The 26,185-nt window shown below is 43.4% G+C and overlaps 1 protein-coding gene across 4 annotated transcripts in view; it reads left to right on the top strand.

The window, feature by feature from the left end:
• Positions 1 to 26,185, top strand: part of NFATC2 (nuclear factor of activated T cells 2) — a 134,465-nt gene that overhangs the window by 84,722 nt on the left and 23,558 nt on the right. For 3 of the 4 annotated variants that reach the window (XM_053394269.1, XM_053394267.1, XM_053394268.1), the window contains exons 8-9: positions 694 to 820; positions 2,552 to 3,235. In XM_053394269.1, coding sequence (XP_053250244.1) covers positions 694 to 820; positions 2,552 to 3,235 — 811 coding nt within the window. Of the gene's footprint in view, positions 1 to 693; positions 821 to 2,551; positions 3,301 to 26,185 lie in introns of those variants that run through there. The other variant, XM_053394266.1, reaches the window with a different exon arrangement.

Below are 26,185 nucleotides of genomic sequence, written 5' to 3'. Positions count from 1 at the left end.
GCTTAGGCACTCTGTTTTGGATTGTAGCCTAAGCACACATGTTGTGTCCTCAGTGTGTTTCCTCATGGTTGGGTTCGCTATTAAGCATATTCACGAAACACTGGTCAGACTCGTATAGGCTGTGATCTAGCAAAACAGAGATGTGTGCAGTTTCCCCACTGCTGGCCACATAAATGCAGCACCTCTCTACTGTGTTATCCAAACATTCTTGCCCAGTAACTAGTAATGGAACTTCACATTCTCCTGGGTTTCTGCAGTGCTGTCTCCTGGTAACTCTTCCATACTTCTAGGTAGCTAGAATCGCTAAGCAAGAGTTAGAGGTCGGTGAGAATTTACCCAAGAGTAGGTGCCGTCTACATGAAAACAGAACTTCCCAAGGGTAGAACTTATTTGCCACCAGCATGTAAAGGAAAAAAATGTCAGGCAAAATATACAAGGCAAGTTAATAGAAACAGGGGAAACTGGATAATTTGTCAGGGCAGGATGGTTGTCTTAAGGTTAGATTATGGATACAGTAAGGAAGGAAGCGTGCTTCAGATTTTCTGCAAGATCGACTACATCGTAACTGGAAAAGCAATACTCCTAGTACACCCCACGACAAATGTATTAGCAAAGGGTACTGATATAAACAGAGTGCCTTCTAATATCACATTCCTGTCTCTTCCCCACACCCATTTTAAAAATTCCTTTCAGAATATGCTTTTCGTGGAGATACCAGAATATCGGAATAAGCACATTCGTTCTCCCATCAAGGTGAATTTCTATGTGATCAATGGAAAACGGAAAAAAAGCCAGCCACAACATTTTACCTATCACCCAGGTAATTATTTATGAAAAGGAATGGACTATGGCACAATATTTGGCAAGAAACACTAGAACTGTCTTTATATTTATCTATCATCTATCTATCATTTATCATCTATCTATCTATTTATCATCTATCTAACTATCTATCATCTATCTATCATCTATCTATCATCTATCTATCTATCTATCTATCATCTATCTATCATCTATCATCTATCCATCTATCTATCTATCCTGCTGAACCAGAATTATCAAGCATTCTGAGATGCTATCTTTTAGCCAGCATTACAGTTAACACAGCTCAAACCATCTCTGAATCAATGAATTCTAAATGCAACATCCAAGGTTACAAATAAAGCTGTACAATAAATCTCTACAGCTTATTTATTCACACCTACATGGTTCTAAACTTGCGCATTTTAACACAGCAGTTTTCATGGCCAGCACCAATTTATTTAGAAACATGCATATCACTTTATTTTAATATTTCAAAAGTTTGTATACCACTTAATCATGGTTATCTTTAAGTAGCGCACAGAAGAAGAGATTCAGAATTAAATCTATTTCGTTGAATGCTGCTCTATATCTCGCACAAGGGAACTTTTCCTCTTCTTCTCCCCCTGCACATGCCCCCACATCTGTCCCCGAACCTGCTCTGAAGGGTTGGGGGGACCTCAGAACAGATTTAGGGCACATGTGGGGGGAGAAAAGAGGGAAAACATTCTGTTGCCCAAGGAGAATTTTTCAGAATTCCACTTTTTCTAGATAGCCATGCAGCGGAAGTGAAATATAACAAATTCTCCAATTTTACTGCTAGGGAACTGTCACTAAGATGGTGGCTTCTCCAAGACCACTCAGTGAATTTCTGGCTGGCCAGGTTCAATGCAGTCTCCATCAAACTACACTGTGGGGCTCAGGTCTGTGCAGTATTTGGAATGAACTAGTGTGATTTAGTGAAGTTCACCAGATTAGTTCAGAAGTCTCATAAAGTAGTTCCCACAATTGTCAGGGGAACTTAACATGAATTAAGTCCATTTTGCGGTAGAACGTTGAGTAATTTCTAGTTCAGGTTCATTCTCCTACGGGTGTTTTTGACTCTTTGTCTCTTTGTGTCTTTAAGCTTCAAAATCGTAATTGTTGGGAGGAATAAATTAAGCAATTCACATTCTACAGTTTTGATGTTTTTTTAGCCTCCTTAAATATATTGTATACTTCTGCACAGCAACTTGTAACATTCTGAATACTGAATATTTTCTGCCAAGGATCCTTTGGTGAACTTGAATTGAACTGTGAACTGTATAAAGAGACAAATGTGAACTGGAAATGTTGGGTGCTGGGATAGCTCGGTCAGTAGAGCATGAGAATCTTAATCTGAGGGTTGTGGGTTTGAGCCCCACGTTGGGCAAAGGATTCCTGCATTCCAGGGGCTTGGACTAAAGGACCCTTGTTGATGCCCTCTAATGCTACAATTCTATTATTCTGTGAACCTGCGAGTCCATGAAATATATATACACTTCCTTTTTAAAATGAACTTTCCAAGCTATGGGTCTGTGATGGCCCATTCACACATTCAAGCCATCGCTTGGTGTTGCAGCAGACAAGTGCTAACACGTATATGTGAACCAGAGCTAAGACTGGGAGAAAATGTGCAGTGTGTCGGTTGTTAGTGCTCATTCTTCTCTCTCCTCTTAACCGTTTCCTAGACATTTGTTTAGAGCTATGTCCTTTGTGCCCTTTGTTCCAGTGCCTTCCATAAAAACAGAGCCCATTGATGACTATGATCCAGCTTTAATCTGCAACACAGTACACAGTGGCCTAGGAACAGTAACACAGCCTTATTATTCCCACCATACAATGGTCTCTGAGTCTCCTTCCTGTCTTGTGGCCACGATGGCTTCTTGCCAGCAGTTGCGTTCCAGCCTGTCTTCTCCTGAATCTCGATATCCTCAACAAACCCCAGGGGCTGTAATATACCAAAGAAGCAAGAGTCTCAGTCCTAGCCACCTGGGCTACCAGCAATCCAGCTTGATGGCTGCACAAGTTTCCATTCCAGATGTGCACAGGTCTGTGCTGGTGCACACAGGCTCTCCCAGCCAAAGTGCAGCAGTGCTCCACCATTCTCCAGCCAATCAGCAGTCTTCCCCCGTGATTCACTGCTCTCCCACCACCAATCAGCAGCTGAGGTGCGAAAGCCATCAAGAATTCCAGCACATCATGTGTAGTGAAAATTTCACATCTAGCGGAGTGAGATCCAGCCAACCTCAGGTCAGCCAAGCACAAAGGTTAAGCCCAATTTCGTACCCTACCGTGATTCAGCAGCAGAGAACAGCCAAAAATGGACCGCCAGTAAGCGATCAGAAGGAAGCAGTGCCAACTGGAGTCACGGTTAAACAGGAACAGAATCTGGACCAAGCATATTTGGATGATGGTAAGCACGCTAATTTTAAAATACCCTGTTTATCCAATCTGCACCTCTGTATGAAAGTGGTGTGATAACCAATTTTGTAGGATTCAACTCTATGGTTTGGAAAGTGTGTGTGTGTGTGTGTGTGTGTGTGTGTGTGTGTGTGTGTTTCAATACAAAATCTTTCATTTATTGAATTTTAAAAGCTGGCAGTGTTCTTTAAGGTCTGGAAATTTGTTTAATTCTCTCTAGAAAACATTTGCATTAGCATCAGAAGCTTTAAATTTATGAGGCATATTTTTTGCAGTTTCACAAACAAAACTTTGAGTTGAAATTCAGAAATGTACACTTAACACTTGAATTCGTGCAGATGCTGCTTTTCTAAAATTCCTTTGTAGTGTGCTGCACTCAAAATGTTTTATATCATTCTATGAAGTTTGCAGCAGGCCTGCAGGTTTTACATTCTGGACATTTTATAGAGGTACCTGAGTGTGTAGATTACCGAAAATGTTGCTTTCTTCTTGTGAATTCAGAGGTTTCTGCTTTTGCAACCAATAAGAAAAGCTGTAGCAAGTTTTGGTTTGACTGCATCCCGTGTTGTTTGCTTCATCAATAGGTCAATTAATTGTTTTAAGATGTAACACTCTTTCCTGTTGTGTTTTACAAAGCTGGGATGGGGAAAATTGCTTAGAATCCCACCCTTTTCATTTCCATTTCAGAACTCCTGGCTGTTTTGCAAGACAACAGCCAGGCTCTTGATTTAAAATATACTAGTGTCTTTCATTATAATGGGAGCACCTCACTATGGCATCCACATTTAAATAGAGTCAAGTCTCCCAGTGTGGTGGGTGGAAAACAAGGCTCTGCCTTCTGCCACACAACAGTGTTCACAACTCAGTGTTTTACTTTCTCCATTATCAATGAATGACATTGAAAACCATTCGTTTACGCAAGAGGAAGCAGTGATGTGAGGAGCAACCTCATTGGACTAAACATGCCCCATATCTCGCAAACTGTTAAATTCCATAGAATTTAATGAGAGCTATTCAAGACCCAACTCACTGCTCCCAGTTTTAAAATTCACACCTTAGCAGGTATTTCCCAAATAACTTGGAAATTTCGTTGCTGTTGTTTTTGATTTTCCTTCCTATGTGAGCTTCTGCTGAGAGGCTGGTGAACCCGGGGCCCTCTGGATGTTGTAGAACTACAGCTCCCATCAGCCCTAGCTAGCGTGGTCATTTATCAGTCTCGTTCTAGTGGCTAGGAACTGGGCCTCTAGACCTTGCTACTGTACCATACATAGGGGCCTGTGACTATTTCACTGAAAAGAAGAGGGACACTCATAGCTCAAAGCCATTCAGGAGGCTTGGCACTTCTGAACATTTTAGGGTTTATCCACACTTCGGTTTTCCTAGGCATGAGACAAGCAGAAGTGTGGACTAGCCCTTACTTCGGTTGCTGTGAACAGAGTCGGATTTAGGGGAGGGTGACCGGTTCGCCTGCACTGGGGGCACCACAACAATGATGAACAACGGAGGAGGGAGACCACCAAATTTTGGCAATGCACAGGGTGCCACTGGAATTTTAAAGCTCAAAGTCTGCCACTGCTGTGGATACATCCTGAATTGTCATGAGGGTACAACTGCATATAGTTTGGGATACTGGCAGTTGTGTTAGCATGAAATGGTTTTCCTCCCATAGGAAAAAGGAAAAGCACAACTAATGAAACACATACCAGAGATACCGACTAGGGAGTGAAGTACCAATAGCCGTCCTATCTAATCTTTTCAATGAAAAATTAGCACTGCAAGCCATAATCCTATTTATTTTTTCTGAGCCGCTGTCCACTCTTCCCCCCTCTCATCCCCACAATGAACTTTGGGTCTTCATCTTACTTTGTTCTGTGTCCAGTTTTCTAACAGCCAGGATTCCTTTCATATCTCATTCTCCTTGAGAGATTTTTCATTTGCTTGTTTTGTTTTGTTTTGTTTTTACCACCACCCCTCTCCTTGCAGCGCTGTCCCTCGTTGTGCTGCTACAATTTTGAATTTATTTAAATCTGTATTCATTTATTAAAATAATGCATAGACTGCTTTGCACCCAAGGATCCTGATTCAGCTTACAGAAGGTAAGCTGTCCACCTAATTCTGCATTTGATTTAGTCCAGGGCCATTAATTGCACAAAGTAACTTAAGGATTCAATATGTTGGTTGAGCTGCAACAGTGCATGACCCCTGTTCTTTCCTCCTGGGTTCTCCATTTTTCTGCAAGTTGTCCTTGCATTGCATATTGTTACTTCTCCTTTTTTATTCTTAGAAAGTGGAAATGAAGTTGCCAAAGCTGGCTCTTGGAAGGCAATGAAAGCACCCAGGGTGAACTGAAGGTAGTCCTAGGACAGTAAAGGCCGCTATAAGCTTCATTCATAGACACTAGACCAGCCTTTCTCAACCCTGGGTCCCCAGATGTTGTTGCACTACAACTCCCATCATCCCTGACTGCTGGTGCTGCTAGTTAGGGATGATGGGAGTTGTAGCCAACAACATCTGGGGACCCAAAGTTGACTTCCCCCATGTCATTTAATAGCAACTACTTCGGGGTATGCAAGGCTGTGCTCCACTTGGGAGGTCAAGGCAAAAATCTTGGCTTGGCACCCCAAAGGCTTGTATGCTTCATTTCCTCCACCCAACCACCCTCTGTTGTGCATGGATTCTGTCTTTGGTTTGACTCACCAAGAATTGCCTCAAAACAATTTGCACACTTGCTTCATACCATGACTTGGATCCTTGGTTGGCATAGTTTGCCTGATTTGAACATGCTACTTTGCCTAATGTGTACTTCACCTCAAACTATGATTTAAGGAACCAGGAAAATGAAGTGGGAATCCACATGTGAGAGAAGGGAGAGTCAAGGCCGTGGCACATTCATGGTTACAAAACCATGGTTTGTCCATGGTGTCTGAATGGGGTTATGTGGAAAGTGTCCCCTTAAGGTAGAAATTTTGAAAACCACCAGAAAGCGAGATGAGGTTATTCATCATGAATGGTGTTTATTTCAAGCCACCTTCAACTTAGGGGATGGAGGATGGGACACACCTCTCATCTGTCTCCAGACAAAGTCATCAGCTACACCACATCCTAAACATGCCTAAAGTGATATAGAAAGTCTCTTCCATTTTCTAATTTCCCCTTGCCTGGAAAACATCCATTCATACTTTCACTGTGATATTTTAATGTAGCTACTCTTTTCTGCCTCAGACGCACTGAGCTTTGATGAAAGGACAGGAAATGCAAAGTTTTTCTTCTGCTTTCCCTCGAGCTTTTAGGGTGAGCAAGTTTGTATGTTTTTGAGGCCTGTGGTTTGATTAGAGAAATGATAAGTTATAATTAGAACAACTTTTTGTAGCAGGCATGACCATTTTTCTTGCAATTCATCCTGGGGTGTAGAGGGTTTTTTGAATAATTTTGCATGTAGCTGAACTACAGGATTAGGTATCAGTTGTGTCTTATCTTTATTGATTCTATGGGGTCTTCTGAACATATGCATGTGTGTATAAAATGTATGAAATGTTCTATATAGTGTCAGGCCATTGGTCTTTCTAGCCCAGTATTATCTGTTTAGTCCAGCTGCACAAATATAAGATGGAGGACACCGGACTTGCCAGTAGGACACGTGAAAAGGATCTAGGGGTCATAGTAGACCACAAGCTTAACACGAGTCAGTGGTGTGATGCAGCAGCAAAAAAAAGCTAATGCTGTGCTAGGCTACAGTAACAGAAGAATAGTGTTCAGATCAAGGGAAGTAATAGCACTGCTCTATTCTTTCTTGGCCAGACCAGACCTGGAATACTGTGTCCAGTTCTGGGTGCCACAATTTAAGGAGGATATTGACAAGCTGGAATGTGTGCAGAGGAGGGCAACCTAGATGATCAAGGGTCTGGAAACCAAGCCTTATGGGGGAAGGATGAGAGAGTTGTGTATGTTTAGCCTGGAAAAGAGGAGACTGAGAGGAGATACGATAGCCATCTTCAAGTATCTAAAGGGCTGTCACATGGAAGATGGAGCAAGCTTGTTTTCTCCTGCTCCGGTGGGTGGGACCCAAACCAATGGATTCAAGTTACAAGAAAGGAGATTCCAACTAAATATCAGGAAGAATTTTCTGTTAATAAGGGCTGTTTGACAGTGGAAACAATTCCCTCAGGAGGTGGTGGACTCTTCTTCATTGGAGATTTTTAAGGAGATGTTAGAAGGCCACCTTTCATGGATGCTTTAGCTGAGATTTCTGCATTGCAGGGCGTTGGACTAGATGACCCCCGGGACCCCTTCCAATTCCAATTCTATTACTTTCCTTTGTATCAGATAGTCTGATATATTTCTAACTGATGGTGCTAGGGACTAAACTTGGGATCGTTTGGATGCAAAACATGTTCTGGCATGGAGTTGTGCCTCACCTCTTTCTTTCTGTTCATGCCAGATTTCCATAGGAGAAGCCATGGCTGTTTGCCTTGTAGCTTGCCTCTAAAATAGCAATGGCTCCAGTTTCTTCATGCCTTTGCTGCAAACAAGGCACTTGTTTCTCTAATGATTTAGAAAGGTGTCTGCTCTAGGGTAACCTATATGAATTTGCAGTTTTTTGCTAGCCAGTGTGACTTCTCAACCCGTGATGTGATAACATGTGTCCTCCATCCTCGTTTCTGTTACAGGATTTTATAACTTCTCTTGCGATAGGGCCTGACTCTTATCTCCAAAGAACTGTTGTTCCACAGAAGTCATGGAGAGGCTTGAATAGCTTTTTGTAAAATGCACAAAGATCTTTGGATATAAGGTGCCACATACTTGGCTCGCTGCCCAGGTATGTCCATTATAAGGGGAAAAGGAGGGGAGGACAAGCCCAATTCTTTTTCAGAACTCTTCCTCCAGTAGTATTCTCAAGTGGCTTGTCCGACCATCTGACAACATGCGAGCTACAAATAAAAAACGATAAATCCAAACTCAGCACCGGAGGAAGGAAGAAAATGAATTGAATGATTAAAAAAAAAAAGTTGTTCTACTGGCACTTCTTTGTTCTTGAATTCAGGAATCCTTTAATTGGTACAGTACAATGCCCGCAGGCAAGTTTTGCTATAAAGCGTTTCCTGTTCAGAAGAACATACAAAATCTATTAAGAGAGCGAGATCACCACAGAACGGAACTTGAGAGCCTCGCTCAGAGTACATATTCGCAATTTGTGTTTGCACCCATCACGCAAAGGGTCTCTCAGGCGACAGGAAAGCCAAGAGGGGAACAAAAAACCCTCATCTATTTGGGAAACGAATATTGTTAAATCAAAGGATTGGGTGATCCTTGGGGAAGATACCTTCACTTGCCTTCTTCCTGTGAATTTTTTGGGTGCTTTGTGCATAAATAGTGAGAATTTGCCTGTCTCTGGAGGCAAGTAAGGTAAAGGTAAAGGACCCCTGACAGTTAAGTCCAGTCATGAACGACTCTGGGGTTGCGGCGCTCATTTCGCTTTACTGGCCAAGGGAGCCAACGTTTGTCCGCAGACAGCTTCCCTGGGTCATGTGGCCAGTATGACTAAGCCACTTCTGGCAAACCAGAGCAGCACACGGAAGCGTCGTTTACCTTCCCGCCGGAGCAGTACCTATTTATCTACTTGCACTTTGACATACTTTCGAACTGCTAGGTTGGCAGGAGTTGGGAATGAGCAATGGGAGCTCACCCCGTTGTGGGGATTCGACCTTCCAATCGGCAAGCCCAAGGGTCAGTTGTTTACACCACAGCACCACCCATGTAGTTCCAAATAAATAAGGGAAATAGCACACCAATTACCTTGACCAATGGTAGTTCCTGGCAGCAGGCAAATTGATCACCTTGAGCCACATTGGATGATATCTCTCATCCAAACCATCCCTATGCATGGAGGGTTCAGCCAAGGACACAGGAAGTGCCAAAGTCCAGCATCCTGTTCTCAGTGTGGCCAACCAGATGCCCAGGGGAAGCCTGCGAGCAAGACCTGAGCACAACAGTGGTCTCCCTACTTTGTTATTCCCAGCAACTGGCATTCATACTGCCTTCCACCAGTCTCCCCCCTTCAGAGGGATTAACCATTCAATAGTGGCCGTTGTGCATCAGATTTTATGTGCATAGGCTGTAATCAGGCACTGTAATCAGGGCTGGCACATAGTGGTGTTTGGCAAGGATGCTCTCGTTCCCTTCCATTTGATGGACTGGTTTAGATTAGAAGTATCTTCCCGTCTCGGTTCTTGCGTTTCCTCACAGGCAAAAGCTGTAGCTGTGCATGTTAGTGCAAAACATTTCCATGTGGACCAGGCATGTTAAATGCAGCATTTGACCATGGAACTGAGCTTGACAAAACATTCCCCATGGGCAAGGAACTGCCTTGGGCAGAAGAAAGAAGCTGTCAGGTTTCCCTAACCCTTCCTCCTTGCCCTGCAAGTTTTTAATACGCACCTTTTCAATATTGGGCTGTTTTTCTTTTCTGTAGTGAGATTCTAGGGCAGGCATGGCCAAACTTGGCCCTCCAGTTCCCATCATCCCTGACCACTGGTCCTTTTAACTGGGGATGATGGGAGTTTTAGTCCCAAAACATCTGGAGGGCCAAGTTTGGCCATGCCTGTTCTAGGAAGTGCACCAGTTCACAGCTGCATCAGTTTGCCCCCTATTCAGATCTCATCATCTCCCCAGTTTTCTTTCTGCAAATGCCACAGGTGAGTTGTGTGCAAAATTCACAGGGCAACTGGATGCAAAGGGAAACAGGAAAACAGAGAGAAATCCAAGTAGGTACACCCTGCAGGTATGAGGTTGAATTCTTCCTTCTATATACATCTAATTGTTCCTTTACATCTGGCTACCCTTTAGATACATTTACTATTCCAGAATATCCTGCAGGCTGTGCATCAAACGCTGTAACCCCTCACTCATCTTTTATACAGCACTTTTTAAAATTTGCAAAGCAGTCTGGGTGTCTGTCCTCACGCTAAATTCGTGAGATAGCTTCCTGTCACTCCCATTCCACAGACGAGAGTACTGAGGCCAAGAGACGTTCCCCAAGGCCTTGCAGTGATTTCATCCCAGAGCCAAGTCCAGCTCTCTCTTCATTGGACCACATTGGCTCTAAAGCCGCCAACAGTTACCAGCACTGAGAAATCAGTTTCTAGATGACACACAACCACTTTCAGTGATGATTTTGAAATACGGTAAGAGTTGCCCAAGAGGAATGTGGCTGGGAACTCAACCACAATAAAACTCATTCCCAGACAAGCTGTGGACATGATTGCACCACAATGTAAATCACGAGCTACTCCCTTGCTCCTGTAAAGGAGGCTATAGAAATACCAAAGTCATTGACCAAAACAAGATGTAATGTCACAGTAATTTAGGGTTGCCGCATGTCCAGACATATCCAGAATACTGCAGTCAGCAGCCGTGTCTGGGCGGAAATCGGCAAAAATGTCCGGGAACATCCAGACGCATGGCAGCCCATGTCGGCAGTGCCATTTTTGGCATTAAAAAATAGCTCAAAACCGGTAATGTTTTTTTGCATTTTTTTACCTACAGTAATTAATTTTTTTAAAACTGTTAATACGGATGTTAACAAACTCTGCATGAAGCATCAAGTCAGATTCTTCTTATTATATATAGCGTCTTATACCGAAGCATAAATATTTCTAATTGCGCGCAAGAGCAGTTGGTCTCTAACCAGGCTGCGCTATGATTTATCCTTGACTCAGGAACTTTTTCAGCTGCTGTGGTTTAGCTCCTTCAGCTCCATTTTCCTTTATCCCCATTCTCTCTGTCCATTTACTGACTGGAGGTCTCTCGACTGTTGTTCTCCTGCTGCCCATCTCTGCTTCCAGCACCTAACTGAATCCTTCCAAATTCTCCCTGATTCCTCCTCTAGCATTCATTTTCACCCCACTCCACCTCCAAGGAGCTCAAAATTCCTTGTCCCCATTTTATCCTCATAACAACCTTGAAAAGTCATGTTAGGGTGAGAGAAAATCACTAGCCCTGCATCACTCCGTGAGCTTTGTGAATGAATGGGGATATGAGTCTGGGTTGTACTGGCTCATGACTGAGACTTTACCCAAGGGTTGCCGGTCTTATTTTTCCTCAAAGGACTCTCTTAAACATCTCCAGATGTTCAACAATTGAAGGTTTTCCTGAGACGGAGATGGGGGGGAGTACATCTGCTAAATTTCTGTGCCTAACAGATAGAAAAGACTCAGGAGTTCAATAGGAAATGGCCCAGAACAGTGCCAAATATCTCCCTCATTTCACTGGGCCTTCATGCAGCTGGCCAATGTGAGCAGCCATCTTTTCCCCTCTAAGAATGCCCAGGGAATGATGATGTCACCTTGTTCCTATTTGGCCATTCTGCAGCAAATTGGAGCAGTGTCTGTGACTGGTGTTCTGCTGCTATTTCATGTGGTGGCACATTCCTCCCCCTTTACTTTCTCCCTGATTAGGAGAACAGCCAGAGCTCAGTGGTAGAGCATCTGCTGTATGTGAAGAAGGTCCCAGGTTAAATCTCTGGCATCTCTAGGTAGGGCTGGGAATGGCGCCTGTCTAAAATTATGGAGTGCCACTGCAAGTCCATATCCTTCAACATGTCCCATTTGACCCATGTGAGAGCATGCCCCCCACAAATGTGCATCTTTCAGGGCCACAATCTCGTGGGAACTAGGTGACTCCTACAAGAACATGACGCCCCCAAATTTGTGTCTTTCTGGGCCGCGATCTTGCAAGCATGGCACCCAAAAATGGGACGTCATGATTAAATAGGGAGAGTTGAGGGGTATACCAGTCCCATCCACTGAGCTGGATGGGACCAGTGATCTCACTCAGTATAAGGCAACCTCCTATGTTATATAAGAAAGGGGAGACAGAACAAAAACCCCTAACACTTCCATAGAACAACAAATGAATTTCTGACTCCTCCTTTAATTATTATTACTACTATCTCTCACCGCATCCCTGACACTAGCTCTCACCTTACCTAACTTGTTTTCAAAGTAATCGTGATATGTTGCATGGACTTGAGTTCTTAAACAAGGAATTACTAACCCAGACCACATCACTATTTCTCACTGTTATCTGCAATCGAACATTCTCCTGAACCCAAGGGGTTAAATGTGGGGACAGGGGTGCGCCCACACGCCCCTCTTCCAACATCCTTGCATATGTTGCACATGGCCATCAGCCACTGACCTTCCCTGAGTTGCATGGAAAAGTCTGCATGGGGTTTCTGCTCATGTTCACTTGAATTTTAGTAGATTCCTCTGCGTGATCAGAGACCCTGTTTTATTGGGATCGCCAGTTGCTCAGGGAGTTCTGCTCATGGCAAATGAATGAAACCAGAAGCTCCCTGCAGGCTTTGCTTTGGGTACCAGGGGCGAGGAGCATGAAGTGCATGAGACTTGCCCCTGCCTTTAGTCCTTGCATGTTCAGGCGAACTCCTGAATACCACTATTAATTTTAACACAGATATTGGTCAGGAAGAGAGTCTGCCTTTTCAAAATAAATATTAGGAGAAGAAATAACATTGAAAGCTTTTTTTTTTCTAGATTCCACCATCATAAAAATTATGCTCACATTTCCACTGAATCTCATATTCATATTCAGCAGCCGCTTAGAATCTCATTACAAAAATTTAGCTCCTGGACAAAACAGACCATGTAATCATTTATAAATAAATGTCAGTTTGATTTATTTGTTGCAGCCACAAGACTTAAGAACCACTCGTTAGCACTTGGAACAAAATTTGGATAGCATGAAACACCCACACACTGTAAAACAACAGGTGCTCACACACTTGTTCAGTATTAGATTCAGGTAGGTAGCCATAGGTATTTCGACTTGTTCAGTAGTAAGCAAGTATAAATGTTTTGATTGAATAAAAACATCCAGTATAATACAGAACAGCTGTCCATATCAGAAATCTCCCCGTAATCTCACATTGAGCCATATAGAGTAAAGGACATAAGAATTTGCAAAATCCAATTGTACTATTGCCAATTTCAGTTGAAATTCACAGATATGTGCAGTGCAAACGGCTACATGTCTACTCAGAAGTAATACCCATTGACTTCAGTGGAACTTTCTCCCAGATGTGTGCAGTGCTTTTTTTTCTTCTTGAAAAAATGTTTAGGGGTACTCTCATTTTCCTACTCACATTGAAATACTGCCCCTCAGTGAGGCTAAGCTTAGATTCACAAAATGTTTAGGGGTATGCGTACCCCTGCGTTTCCCCCCCCCAAAAAAGCACTGGATGCGTGTATAGGATTTTGAAGCATAGCACTTAGAATCATAGAATTGTAGAGTTGGGGGGGACACCGAGGGCCATCTAGTCCAACCCCCTTCAATGCAGGAATCTTTTGCCCAACATGGGGCTCAGACCCACAACCCTGAGATTAAGTCTCGTGTTCTTCCAGCTGTCTTTTATTGCAATATGGAAGGCATTAGCTGGAATCTAAGAAGGGTGAAAGCATGTCTAAGAATTGGTCTATGTCAACTAAATAGTTTTAAAACCTGTTTTGTTATTTAAGCATAACGTACTATGGTGCTGGCTTAGCCTTGGCCAAAATAGCTAAGCCACATCGAATAAACACATTGTGTACAATGTTTTTGGCTGCAAGTGGTCTGATACCCATAAAGCAATTGACCAAAAAGCCAGATGTCTGAATCACTGAGACAAATTTTTGGTACCAGTTGAAAGTTAGGTTGACTAAATGTAATAGGACCTTCCTCCAAGAAGCACATTTTTGGCAGTTTTATCATCCGGCATGGATGGTAATCTAATCCAGTAGTTGAAAGGGTACAAATGCAGCTTAATTTCAACTGGTAAATGTCCAATTCCTGTGCTTAAACAAACAGAGTGAACACCTGGCTGGGGGTTCCTTAAGTACGTATTAGAGTTTTGCTCTGTAAGAGTTTGAGACAAGGCAGCAGTGGGCGCTCCATATCTCTGCACGATGACGTAACTGTGGCTAATAAAATGTGATGCACAAGTGGTATGGAAATGGTTTCCATGCCCCTTCACATGACCTGTTTAATGAGCATTCATCCTGCACAAAATTTATGTGGAAATTAGATTATATTGAGCATTTTCTTTAATTTGTTTGTGGGGCGGTTATTCGACAATGGACATCCATCCTGCATTTATCCTGATTTACTTTCATGCAGTTTATAGATCTCCCCATTAGTCATTGGTTCATCCCACCATTTACTATGCATTTCCCTGTCACTTTCCAAACCACAAAAATATGCTTCTTTTTTAAAAGTGCATTTACTGTGCTTGGGCAACAGAGCCTTTTAATCTACTTTAGCTATGCAAATTTAAAGTTGAGTCCTCTCAAAAGAGTGACAGCTTGGATGCACCCTTTCTTATACGTATTACAGATGACCCTCTTTTATTGCTGTGCAGCAGAGGCAAGAGTTTGGTGATGGATTCTATTCTTGATTTTCTAAATATAAAGATTTTAAAGTCTGCACTTTACCACCTCTGCATGTTTTGCCAAAACATCCAGTGATTCCCCCACCCTGCCATGGCAAGCAATGAGAAAGAAATTACCTGGTGGTGAATCACGCCAATTTTCCACCCGTTTTGCCAATCCCTTTTCTAAAGAATAGTTGTGTGTTAGGGGGAACCTCCTATCTACCCACAGCTGTATTTGGCATGAAAGCATGACTAAGTTTATTCACCAAATCTAGGACAACTCTCTTAAATTGGATGCTGCAGATTTCTGGAGAAATGTTTAAACCAGACAGGCTAGAAAGAAATACAGCAGCGAGGAAACTAGTGTTTGGATGGGCTATAGACCAGATTGATCTACCATCTGCAATTAGACGAGAAACAAACAAACAAATAAACCCAAGAGTATGTCTAGAACCAACCCAGGGACTGACTCATCTGCAAGAACAACGATGAACACAAAATTACAACATGTACTTTTGCAGCATTCGCACATAGGAAACATCTGGTTGGTTTAAATCTCGCTCCTTCCTTTTCTGGCCTTCTTAAGTTCAGAAGGTGGAGGGTATGGAGAACCCATTTGTGCAGGTTGGAGAGAAATCCTTAGAGCTTGAGATCCATTGGGGAGAGTGGAGCAAGTTCTCTCAGGAAGTTGATTTTGTGTGGCGTGAAAGGAGAGCAGCTTGTTCACTGTTTAATTCATTATTGCTGTATTTTTTACTCCTGGAGGGGCCTTTTGTATTATATACACTTCAACCTGGGTATCGGGGTGCCATTTGTTGTTTTGACTTAGGTAACAAAGCACCTTGGGCTGTTCTTGTTCATATGAGGCCCATGCTTACACAGAGTTGTAGTCAACATTAGCAGACCCATTGATATTGATGGACATGACAAACTTAGCCCCATTAATTTAAATGGGTCTACCCTTGGTAGAACACAGTTGGCAGCAGTGCGCTGTTGCTATCCTTGATTTAAGCAATATATTCCTTACATTGATTGCTAGAGTTGGCAGATATCAGTCACGATATGGCTGCTTTTAAATCCTACATGGTCAGGATTGCCATACACATTATCCAGAAGGGATCCTGTGTATTTAAGAGTTGCAAAAATGTCAGAACTTCACCATGCATGGCTTTCCTTGTTATCTGATATTCGAAGAGAGAGTTCAGACTTCATGGAACATTTCTTTCTGCGCTACAGGAATGCAGGACCTTCTCAGGAGTATAGCCTTGTGCAGGAGACATGGGTTATATGTTCTGCCAGATGTATCTAGTAGGGTCATCAGAATGGAGCACGCATGTGCATTTCTTCTTGTTGGTTCTACAGACTCTTTATTTCTTCTCCATCCTTTCCAGAACCTTGACTGCACTGTCTTGCCCATCTTTTTGCAAATATTTCTCCCCTTTGCACTTGTCATAGCTATGGCTGGGCTGCTTGTCCTGGGAGTGCAAAGTAACCACAGCAGATGTCCTCTTGCCTCCAAAAACCTGGACCCTGAAGCATCAGTGCCTGCTGATGGAGGCAACTGTAAAAGAATAAAGTAGGAGACTGGGTTTTTGCTTTGTGAGTTTTGTCTGAAGTATTTGTTTCAGTCGGAGTTAGCAATGGGCCGGTTGGAGGAAAGGGAGGCTGTTCCACCCTTTCAGCTATACGGAGAGTTGCATTCCAGTTCACAGAAAAGGTGCCTCAAGAATGTTAACACTGCCATAAGGGGTCATAACCAAAGTTCTCCATTATATGGTGCATGATTAACTTGTGAAATTCATTGCTGCAAGATGTGGCGGTGGCCACGGGCTTAGAGGGCTTTACATCATGGATGATGAGAGATCTGACAAAGGCTATTCAGTAACAGGTTTGAAAGGGATAGCTGGGGGGGGGGCTCTGAGTATGGGGGGGAAATGATTTCTCCCCCTCAATAAAAATATGCATATCTGTTCATGCTATACACTAGTGCATCAGGGAGTAAACTGGGAGTAAACATTTAGGGATTCTATAGGGGGACAAGATATCAACAGAATGGCGGACACAGTTCTATTTCATACCCCTCTAAAACGATAGCATTCTGAAGCAAATAAATCTACAATCCCAATAAAAATTGTAGGTGCAAGACAACCTGATTAATTAATCCAGATTTGTTTGCAGAAATTTTGCAGGGACGTTATACAAGCTTGGTTGTTTATTGAGTGTTCTGATTTGTTCACTGGGAGGTTACATGAGGTGCATCAATCATTATCCCTCACTTTCCAGTGCATTTTCCTGTCACTTTACTTAATGCAAAAAGATTGCTTTTTTTGGGTAGCAGATGTGTTGTGCCAGAGCGCCGTATCAGCTTTAATGGCGTGGCCTGTTTGCCAGTATGTGATTGAATCCCATTTGAAAATAGCAGCAGTCTTGGAAGCGCCCTTAGTAATCTTCAAGCCAACAATATTTTAACTTGGTCTCAGTTGTGTTTCATGTTCTGAACTAAGCAGCATCTTCTATATTTTATGGCGTTCTGGAGTGTGGGAAAACCCTTTGAAATAAGGCTAAGAGACATTCCTTAATATACCAGACACATACTATCTGTACATTAACCAGGGAGGCAGCCAAACCTTGCATGCAGAAATGCAAGGTAATTTGAACTAGGCTAAGAAATGCAATCAAATACGCGGAGTCTGAATTTGTTTTCTTGATTTTCTATACAGGGCTGGTTGAGCATTCCCTAAGTGTGAGATGGCTGAAGTTGGTTTTGGTGTATGTGTATTTTTTGTTTAATAAAAAATTACTTCATCATCTATGAATGAATCAAGTCAAATATAGGACCGAGAAGAGAGAGAGAGATGTATGAATGACTCCTCTGACATTTGCAATGTCTCATTTGGGGCTGGTTTATTTGGATGGTTTTAAACCTCGATGGAAAGAGTGAGGAAGACTTAAGGCTAGCAGTGACACACAGTTGTGTGTATCTTTCCTCCTCCTTTAAAAAAAAAAAATCACCAGAAGCATCCCCAGGAGGCTAAAGGTTTAAGCAGATGAGCAGGAGTGGGGAGCTGCTGCTTAACCCTTTCCCTTCCAGTCATTCTACCTTCAGAAACCATCTTCCAGCTACTTTTTCCAAACTGAGGGAAAAGATATGGGAGCCTGTACATTTTCCTCCATGTATAGAGATGGTTGGTTATGAGCATGAAAAACATGGGGAACGGGTGAAACTGCCTGCCACAGCCAATCCTCTGCTTAATCTCCCACAGCTACTTTTGATTAAGGGAATCAAGCTCACACCAGCAGCATGTTATATCTCATGTGAGTAAATGAAAAAGTGCTACTTTTGGCCTCAAGCGGATGAGGGCAATCCAGGTGCAATATTAACCTCATCAGACTAAAAATACGGTCTGTATGTAATATATTGTTGGCTTTTTGCACAAGATCGCCACCCAGCAAGCCAGTGCAGATTGAATGCACTGATTTCCGTGGCTGTAGGAATCTGAATGCATGCAAGTGAAGACAGATCTGACTTGGCAGCTCAGTGGCATACAGGAGCTCCCAGGTTCAGTTCCTGGCCCTTCCAGTTAAAAGCACCTGGTAAGACGTGTTGGGAAAGACATTTACCTGAGACCCTGGAGAGCAGGTACCAGCAGCTGGGAGTACTGGTTGAGAGGGACACCTCGTTTGACCTGGTACAATGGTATGTTCCTATATAGGTAGTTGTTGAATGCAAAGGGGGGGAATGAACCTGGTTACTATATGCTGCTTCCCCTCAGGATTTAAGGCCGTGGTCCTCTGCTCACTTATGTGTGCAAGCACACAGACCTTTTTAGCTCCAGTGGGATTTGCATATGTATTGGCTGGGTTCAAGGTTCCAGGTGAACCCTCTACGGTGTGGACACGTATGCCTTCAATGAAGTGTGTAAAAAAAGATTAAGGCAGCGGAGTGATTCATGATATTTGGATTGGATTTGATATCCCGCCTTTCACTCCCTTTAAGGAGTCTCAAAGCGGCTAACATTCTCCTTTCCCTTCCTCCCCCACAACAAACACTCTGTGAGGTGAGTGGGGCTGAGAGACTTCAAAGAAGTGTGACTGGCCCAAGGTCACCCAGCAGCTGCATGTGGAGGAGCAGAGACACGAACCCGGTTCCCCAGATTACGTGACTACCGCTCTTAACCACTACACCACACTGGCATGGCAGGCAGAGAAGGCATAATGAGGAAGCTTTGCAAAGGCAGCTTTTCTGAAGCAGCATTTGTGCAAGCGTGGACATAGACATGAAGCCTAGAAACAAGGACGGGTCAGGCGGTGGTCTAAGAAGCAGGCTGGGGAAAGGATAAATCTCTAGAACAGCCCTTTGTGTAGTTTTATGTGGGTTAGAAGTAGGAGGAGAGAGAGAGGGAGGGAGGGAGAGAGAGAGGGAGAGAGAGGGAGAGTGAGAGAGAGAGAGTCAGGATGCTTTTAGCATCCGGTTGCCCAGGAAAGTATAAAGACAAGAGAAGACTTCTTACCATCCTTTGCTATTCAATATTTACAGGCTATAAAACCCAACCTCTTGGATAATGGCATTGTCCCAAGTGAATCTCCACCCTCCCCATCTCTCCCTCATTCTTCACTTCTATGGGAACTGCTACGTGCCCTCTGTCTTTGAGCTCTTTGCTCTCCTGCTTTCAAGACTCGCATGGGTTTGGCGTTTCTTTTTTTTGGGGGGGGGGTCCTGGAATGCTTTCTAAAGACACCATGTCTATCAGCTGCCACACACCCCGGTGCCTCCTCCTCCTCTTCTCTCCCATTGTTTTCCAACTTTCCCCTTCATCTACACCTGGGCTGCGACCTCTCACAAAACACTGTTGTAAATCCATACTGCCTTCCTCTTCCTGCTCCCTGGAAGGTTCAGGAGGGCTAGGTGGTCTCCACCATTCCTCCTCTGCCCAGCCTCTGACAGATAGAGACTGAGACTGCTTTTGGCACCAGTTTCTGCCTACCACCAGCTCTGACTGCCCATCAGCAGCATACAACCCTCCTTCACATATTACCTCTGAGGGAGAAGGTCCCAGGTTCACCTTCTGGCATTTCCAGGTAGGACTGGAAGAGTCCTGCCTGAAACCATGGACAACTGATGACAGTCAGTGTAGACAGTACTTAGCTAGATGGACTGAGGTATCTGACTTGATAGACTACAGCTCAGCAGGAAAAAAAGATTTCCCATCCTTGGTCTTTAGCTGCTGCAGCTAACAGACACTGGACTAGGCTGTTCTTATCTATGGTAGCTTGCACAGTGCCCTAGGCCCAGAGATGTTTGAAAGGAAGGCGTACAACTGTAAGGCTACTCCGTGGGCCTTGCATGGTCTCTGATCCCCTCTGCTGTAACTAGTCTTTTGGCACTTGGGAAACCAGTGAAAAGTGTTGGTTGATGATTATGGATAAGAGGCCGTATCGAACAGGGCAACCAGAAAGATCAAGCGCTTTGAACACCTTCTGTGTTAGGAAAGTGTACCTTATCTTGTGATTTTTTTAGTTTGCAGAACAATGCTAAAAGGGAGAGATAATTAACGATGGGGAAGAAAGTAGTTCGGTTCGCATTTTAATGTAAACCCACCAATTTTGTGCCAATGATAATGCAAACCGAGATGCCATCCTTCAAAATTTCCACTTTTCCAAGTGTTGTGATGCAGTTCTGTGAAATTCATAGAAAAGTTCACAATTCATATTAGTGAAATTAGCATATATAAATGCATTGTGTAGGAGAAAACCGCTGGAAAAACCACTTTATTGCACAACATTTTATGCAGATACATATGTACTAAGAGAAATTTGCACAATCGTGCATGCAAAATTCCATGCAGGCTTTTTTTTTAAAAAAAGAATTGCAAACTAACATGGGCAAAGTGTGAACACCAGGTTGGGAAAATAAGTAACCGAGAGAAATTGAAATTGACAGATTCCTCCTTCCATAGAAATAATAGATGTCTACAAGGAAGGCTCAAAGTTATGCTTAAAATTCTACAAGGAAGGCTCAAAGTTATGCTTAAAATTCTACAAGGAATTCTACAAGGAAGGCTCAAACAGTATGTGGATCGAGAACTCCCAGAAGTGCAAGCTGGATTTAGAAGAGGCAGAGGAACCAGAGACCAAATTGCAAACATGCGCTGGATTATGGAGAAAGCTAGAGAGTTCCAGAAAGACATCTACTTCTGCTTCATTGACTATGCAAAAGCCTTTGACTGTGTCGACCACAGCAAACTATGGCAAGTTCTTAAAGAAATGGGAGTGCCTGATCACCTCATCTGTCTCCTGAGAAATCTCTATGTGGGACAAGAAGCTACAGTTAGAACTGGATATGGAACAACTGATTGGTTCAAAATTGGGAAAGGCGTACGACAAGGCTGTATTTTGTCTCCCTGCTTATTTAATTTATACGCAGAATACATCATGCGAAAGGCTGGGCTGGATGAATCCCAAGCTGGAATTAAGATTGCCGGAAGAAATATCAACAACCTCAGATATGCAGATGACACAACCTTGATGGCAGAAAGTGAGGAGGAATTAAAGAACCTTTTAATGAGGGTGAAAGAGGAGAGCGCAAAATATGGTCTGAGGCTCAACATCAAAAAAACGAAGATCATGGCCACTGGTCCCATCACCTCCTGGCAAATAGAAGGGGAAGAAATGGAGGCAGTGAGAGATTTTACTTTCTTGGGCTCCATGATCACTGCAGATGGTGACAGCAGCCACGAAATTAAAAGACGCCTGCTTCTTGGGAGAAAAGCAATGACAAACCTAGACAGCATCTTAAAAAGCAGAGACGTCACCTTGCCAACAAAGGTCCGTATAGTTAAAGCCATGGTTTTCCCAGTAGTGATGTATGGAAGTGAGAGCTGGACCATAAAGAAGGCTGATCGCCGAAGAATTGATGCTTTTGAATTATGGTGCTGGAGAAGACTCTTGAGAGTCCCATGGACTGCAAGAAGATCAAACGCATCCATTCTTAATGAAATCAGCCCTGAGTGCTCACTGGAAGGACAGATCGTGAAGCTGAGGCTCCAGTACTTTGGCCACCTCATGAGAAGAGAAGACTCACTGGAGAAGACACTGATGCTGGGAAAGATGGAGGGCACAAGGAGAAGGGGGCGACAGAGGATGAGATGGCTGGATAGTGTTCTCGAAGCCACAAACATGAGTCTGACCAAACTGCAGGAGGTAGTGGAGGACAGAGGTGCCTGGCGTGCTCTGGTCCATGGGGTCACGAAGAGTCGGACACGACTAAACGACTAAACAACAACAACATTAAACATTGCATGTGTTTTGAATTCTGTAATACTTATAAAACCTTAATTAAAAATAACTTTGGATAAAGAGAACTTTATTCTCCCTGTCCCATAATCCTAGAACTTGGGGCCACTTAATTTAAACCAACTGAGAGACAAAAGGAAGTATTTTTATTCACATGATGCAAAATTAATATGTGCATTTCCTCCCCACTAGATGTGGCAATAGCCATTGGCTTTAGCTGGCTTTAAAAGGAGGTTAAATTAATTAATGGAGGATAAGTCTGTCAGTGGGTATGAGTCATAGTAGCCAAATGCAGCATCCACCTTTAGAATCAGTATGCCACTGAATACAGTGGAAGAGGATTTTTGCCTTCTAAAGTGGCTGGCCAGTATGGGAATGAGTACTCTGAATTTTACTAGGTTATAGCTTCATCTAGAAGAGTTTGGATTTGATATCCCGCTTTATCACTACCCGAAGGAGTCTCAAAGCGGCTAACAATCTCCTTTGCCTTCCTCCCCCACAACAAACACTCTGTGAGGTGAGTGGGGCTGAGAGACTTCAGAGAAGTGTGACTGGCCCAAGGTCACCCAGCAGCAGCTGCATGTGGAGGAGCGGAGACACAAACCCGGTTCCCCAGATTACGAGTCTATTGCTCTTAACCACTACACCACACTGGCTCTCCAGGGCTCTTCTTGTGCTCAGTGCTATCACTGGGGGCAGAACCAGCAATAGTCCATGGGTAGGCAAACTAAAGCCTGGGGGCTAGATCCGGCCCAATCGCCTTCTAAATCCAGCCTGCGGATAGTCTGGGAATCAGCGTGTTTTTACATGAGTAGAATGTGTCCTTTTCTTTAAAATGCATCTCTGGGTTATTTGTGGGGCCTGCCTGGTGTTTTTACATGAGTAGAACGTGTGCTTTTATTTAAAATGCATCTCTGGGTTATTTGTGGGGCATAGGAATTCATTCATTTTTTTCCCCTTCAAAATATAGTCCGCCCCCCCCAAGGTCTGAGGGACAGTAGACTGGCCCCCTGCTGAAAAAGTTTGCTGACCCCTGCATCTAGTCCATCGGGAAAGTATTATTGCTATTGGAAAGGCTTCTTCAGAGCTTGACCTTCTAAGTAAAAATGTTCCCTGTGTTCCACAAGTCATCAAATCCACCCTCTCTCCTCCTTGTTTGTATGTAGAGACGGTTTCTCCCCCCACCCAAACTGGCAGTGCAAATAACTCAAGCCTTTAATCACAGCTAGACCATAATATTTACTAGCATTTCAGCAATATTGTGGCGAACAGATCAAGACATTCATTTCCTCTTTTGCATGCAGTGAGCGATACATGCAGTGCACGTCTGGTTTATGGCAGGAAACTCATGTTGCTACACACAGATGCTCGGCTGCGCACAGAACCCAGCGAGGTTTAATTGGGATGATTTGAAGCAAATGAAAGAGAGAGAGAGAAGGTTTAGGAGGAAACGCAGCCTCTCCCTTTGGCCCCCATGTTGGACCTGTTTTGTGTTGCTTTGCTCAGGCTGTTGTTGAGGGAAAGAGCCTGACGTCAGCATCCATTGTGTGCTGAAATTGGGTATAGGCAAATCTGTCAGTATCGATTTCTCTCCGTTTTTCATTTTGCCAATCTTAACTTCAGTTTCCACACCAGTTGGCATTTTTTTAAAAAAAGTCCTCATCTGCCTCTTAGTGTGAATTTCTTCTAACACACACTTTTGTAAGCAATTTTTGCCTAATATGCACAATTTTTGTAGAGCATTTCCTCCCAATATAATTCATGTATGTACTTTTCACAGATACATTACATTTCCTCTCCTCCTGGTCTTCCACTGACAATGCCTCATTTATCTACCCCGAATCCTCCTTTTCCTTTTGCTCACTGGGTCACAATTCTCCTCCCTGTAAAACATTGGAAATGCATGAACCATCCTTTGAAAGGATGCTGCCGCTTCTATCCTTTCCTCTCTCACTCTAGCCTATTCGTGTGTCGGATTTTGAACTGCAAGCTTCTTGGGGCAGGGACCTTGTTTGTTACTCCCCAAGATGCCCTTCATATTGCTGTCTTAGCCATCACTTCCACAGTCCAGGAAGTTAAAGTTTCTTGCCTCGAGAATGCGAAGCACACTGTAGTGTCTTGCTAGATCTGTTATGATGGCAAAACAAATTCTATGGAAACCATTGTGAAGGCTGGCCTGGGACAGCTGGGGAAAGCCTTGTGTTGTTGATGTTTTTGGCATCATCTTGATCTGGATTGAGATCCTCGAATTCTGTGGGGGGAACCCAGGAGAGAGCATTCTTTTTCTTCTTCTTTTTTTCCATACCCAAAGTGAAGCCCTGCCAAGCTGGCATAAACGCCCTCAACTTTCCAAGGGCTTCTTTCCAAACACAGTGTGTGCCGCCTCCTAAAGATAGTCTTTACAGTGGCCAGGCCTGGTGGAAAACATGAAGTCTGCATGGATTAGCGCAGGAATTCATTTGGACTGATGACTTGGGCTTCCCTCTATAAACAGCAGTAGTGTTTTCATCTTTTGGACTGGGCTACACATTTCGGATCCCTCCTCCTCCTCCTCCTTCCTGATAGGCTTGCCTGAAGTTCAAGCTGTGCTGCAGAAGGCACATTGCAAAACCCTATTTCTGAGCGTGGAAAATAGCATGAAATCAATGTGGCATGTTATATGCATAAAAAATAAATAAATTACCCAGTTCTGCTTTCAGAGGGGGCTCTATTTTATTTTTTAAAGAGCACAGGAGTAGGCTTTTCAAAAAAAGGAAGAAGAATATTTTAATTTCCAGGTGAAAGGAAAAATAAATTGCTTTCACGTTTGTAAGCGCTAAAGTGCTTTAGCATTTTTCTCAGAAAATTTCTTTTCCTCCTCTCCCTAGAAAAGTAAGCTGCCTTGTAAGCCCCCCCCCCCAAGTACTGTCCCTGAACTACCACAATGCCCTATTATTGCAATGCAATACCCCAATGCAAAATGATGGCCTGGGTGCTGAAACGCTTTTGCAAGGTTATCAATCCCTGTTAAAAAACTTAATTCTCTGGCCAGAGTGCTGGAAGCTACACAGGTGAGTGGTGAGTCCGCTGCAGATTGCTCACACAGGCCTGCTTTGGCTTGTTGTCAGCTGGGCTACAGTATGGGCATGACTGATTTATTTCATCAGCTAATCTAACGACATATGCATAAAGTCACTTGCATCATATAGTCAGTCAAAGTGAATCTGTAGCAATCGCTTTTCCTGCTTGTGAATCTTGGGTATTGACTTGCATTGTGCACAACATTCTGACAAATGGTCCCAGCTGTTCTGTGATGTGCACAACTTAGCAGCCCCAGCGTCGACATCCTGGACACTCTTTGCTTCATGAGGGGTATTTGGTCTGCCGAGGAATGGAAGCAGCCGTCACAATTCTGAACCGCAGGAAGCAAACAAAGCCCTGATGAGCTCCAAATTCTCAACAGCTGGTTGCAGATGACATTTTTAAAAATGAAAGAAATGAGGAAGGAAGGAAGGAAAAATACAATCCTTAGCCCTGCTGCTTTGGGGAAGGGGGTTTGTTTCTGTGCTGCCCTCGTGCAGCAACATGCCAAATCGTAGTGGGTGGTTCAGAAAGCAACCAGGAAAAACTACAACATAATATTTTGATGTTATGAAAAGTATACAGAGTCAAACAACTATTTTGTGCAGTGACAGACCAACACAAGTCAGTGGTAGAGTTGGGGGAGTTGAGTTCTGAGAATTAGTTCTGTGCTGAAAACTGTCCTCCAGTTTCTTGGAAGTTTTCTTCCTCTGAGAAAGAGCTTTCAATTTTTCTACCTTTTTTTGCACTTAAGAATTTCTTTAGAATTTTGGTGGCTGCAGAGTTGAGCTTACCATATAAATGCAAGGTGGTCATGAGTGGTTTTCTTCTTTTATTGCTATGAAATATTTCTGCTTTCTTCCCCAAATGCTTGCACTTCCTGATCTGGAAGAAAACTCAAGAAAGGAATGATGTATTCACCTGAGCTTGAATTTCAATGCAGAAATTGGGAAGACTGGCTTACTGAGCACTTGAATGCAGTGCGCTCACAGATTTTGTTGTTAAGGGAAGTTCTTCCTTTTACATGAAAAAGCAAATCCACACCAATTGCCTTAAAATGAGACAGGCCATCACTTCAGATAAAATAAAATAAGAACAAATGAACACTTGACAGGCAGGGCCATAGCAAGGGGCTGGCGAGGTGGGCCCCCACCAGGGGCGCAGGCA

The sequence above is a fragment of the Podarcis raffonei genome, chromosome 6 (genome assembly GCF_027172205.1).
Source record: "Podarcis raffonei isolate rPodRaf1 chromosome 6, rPodRaf1.pri, whole genome shotgun sequence".
Taxonomy (NCBI): domain Eukaryota; kingdom Metazoa; phylum Chordata; class Lepidosauria; order Squamata; family Lacertidae; genus Podarcis; species Podarcis raffonei.
Note: the sequence above shows the minus strand (reverse complement) of the source record. Positions and strands in the feature narration are given on the sequence as shown.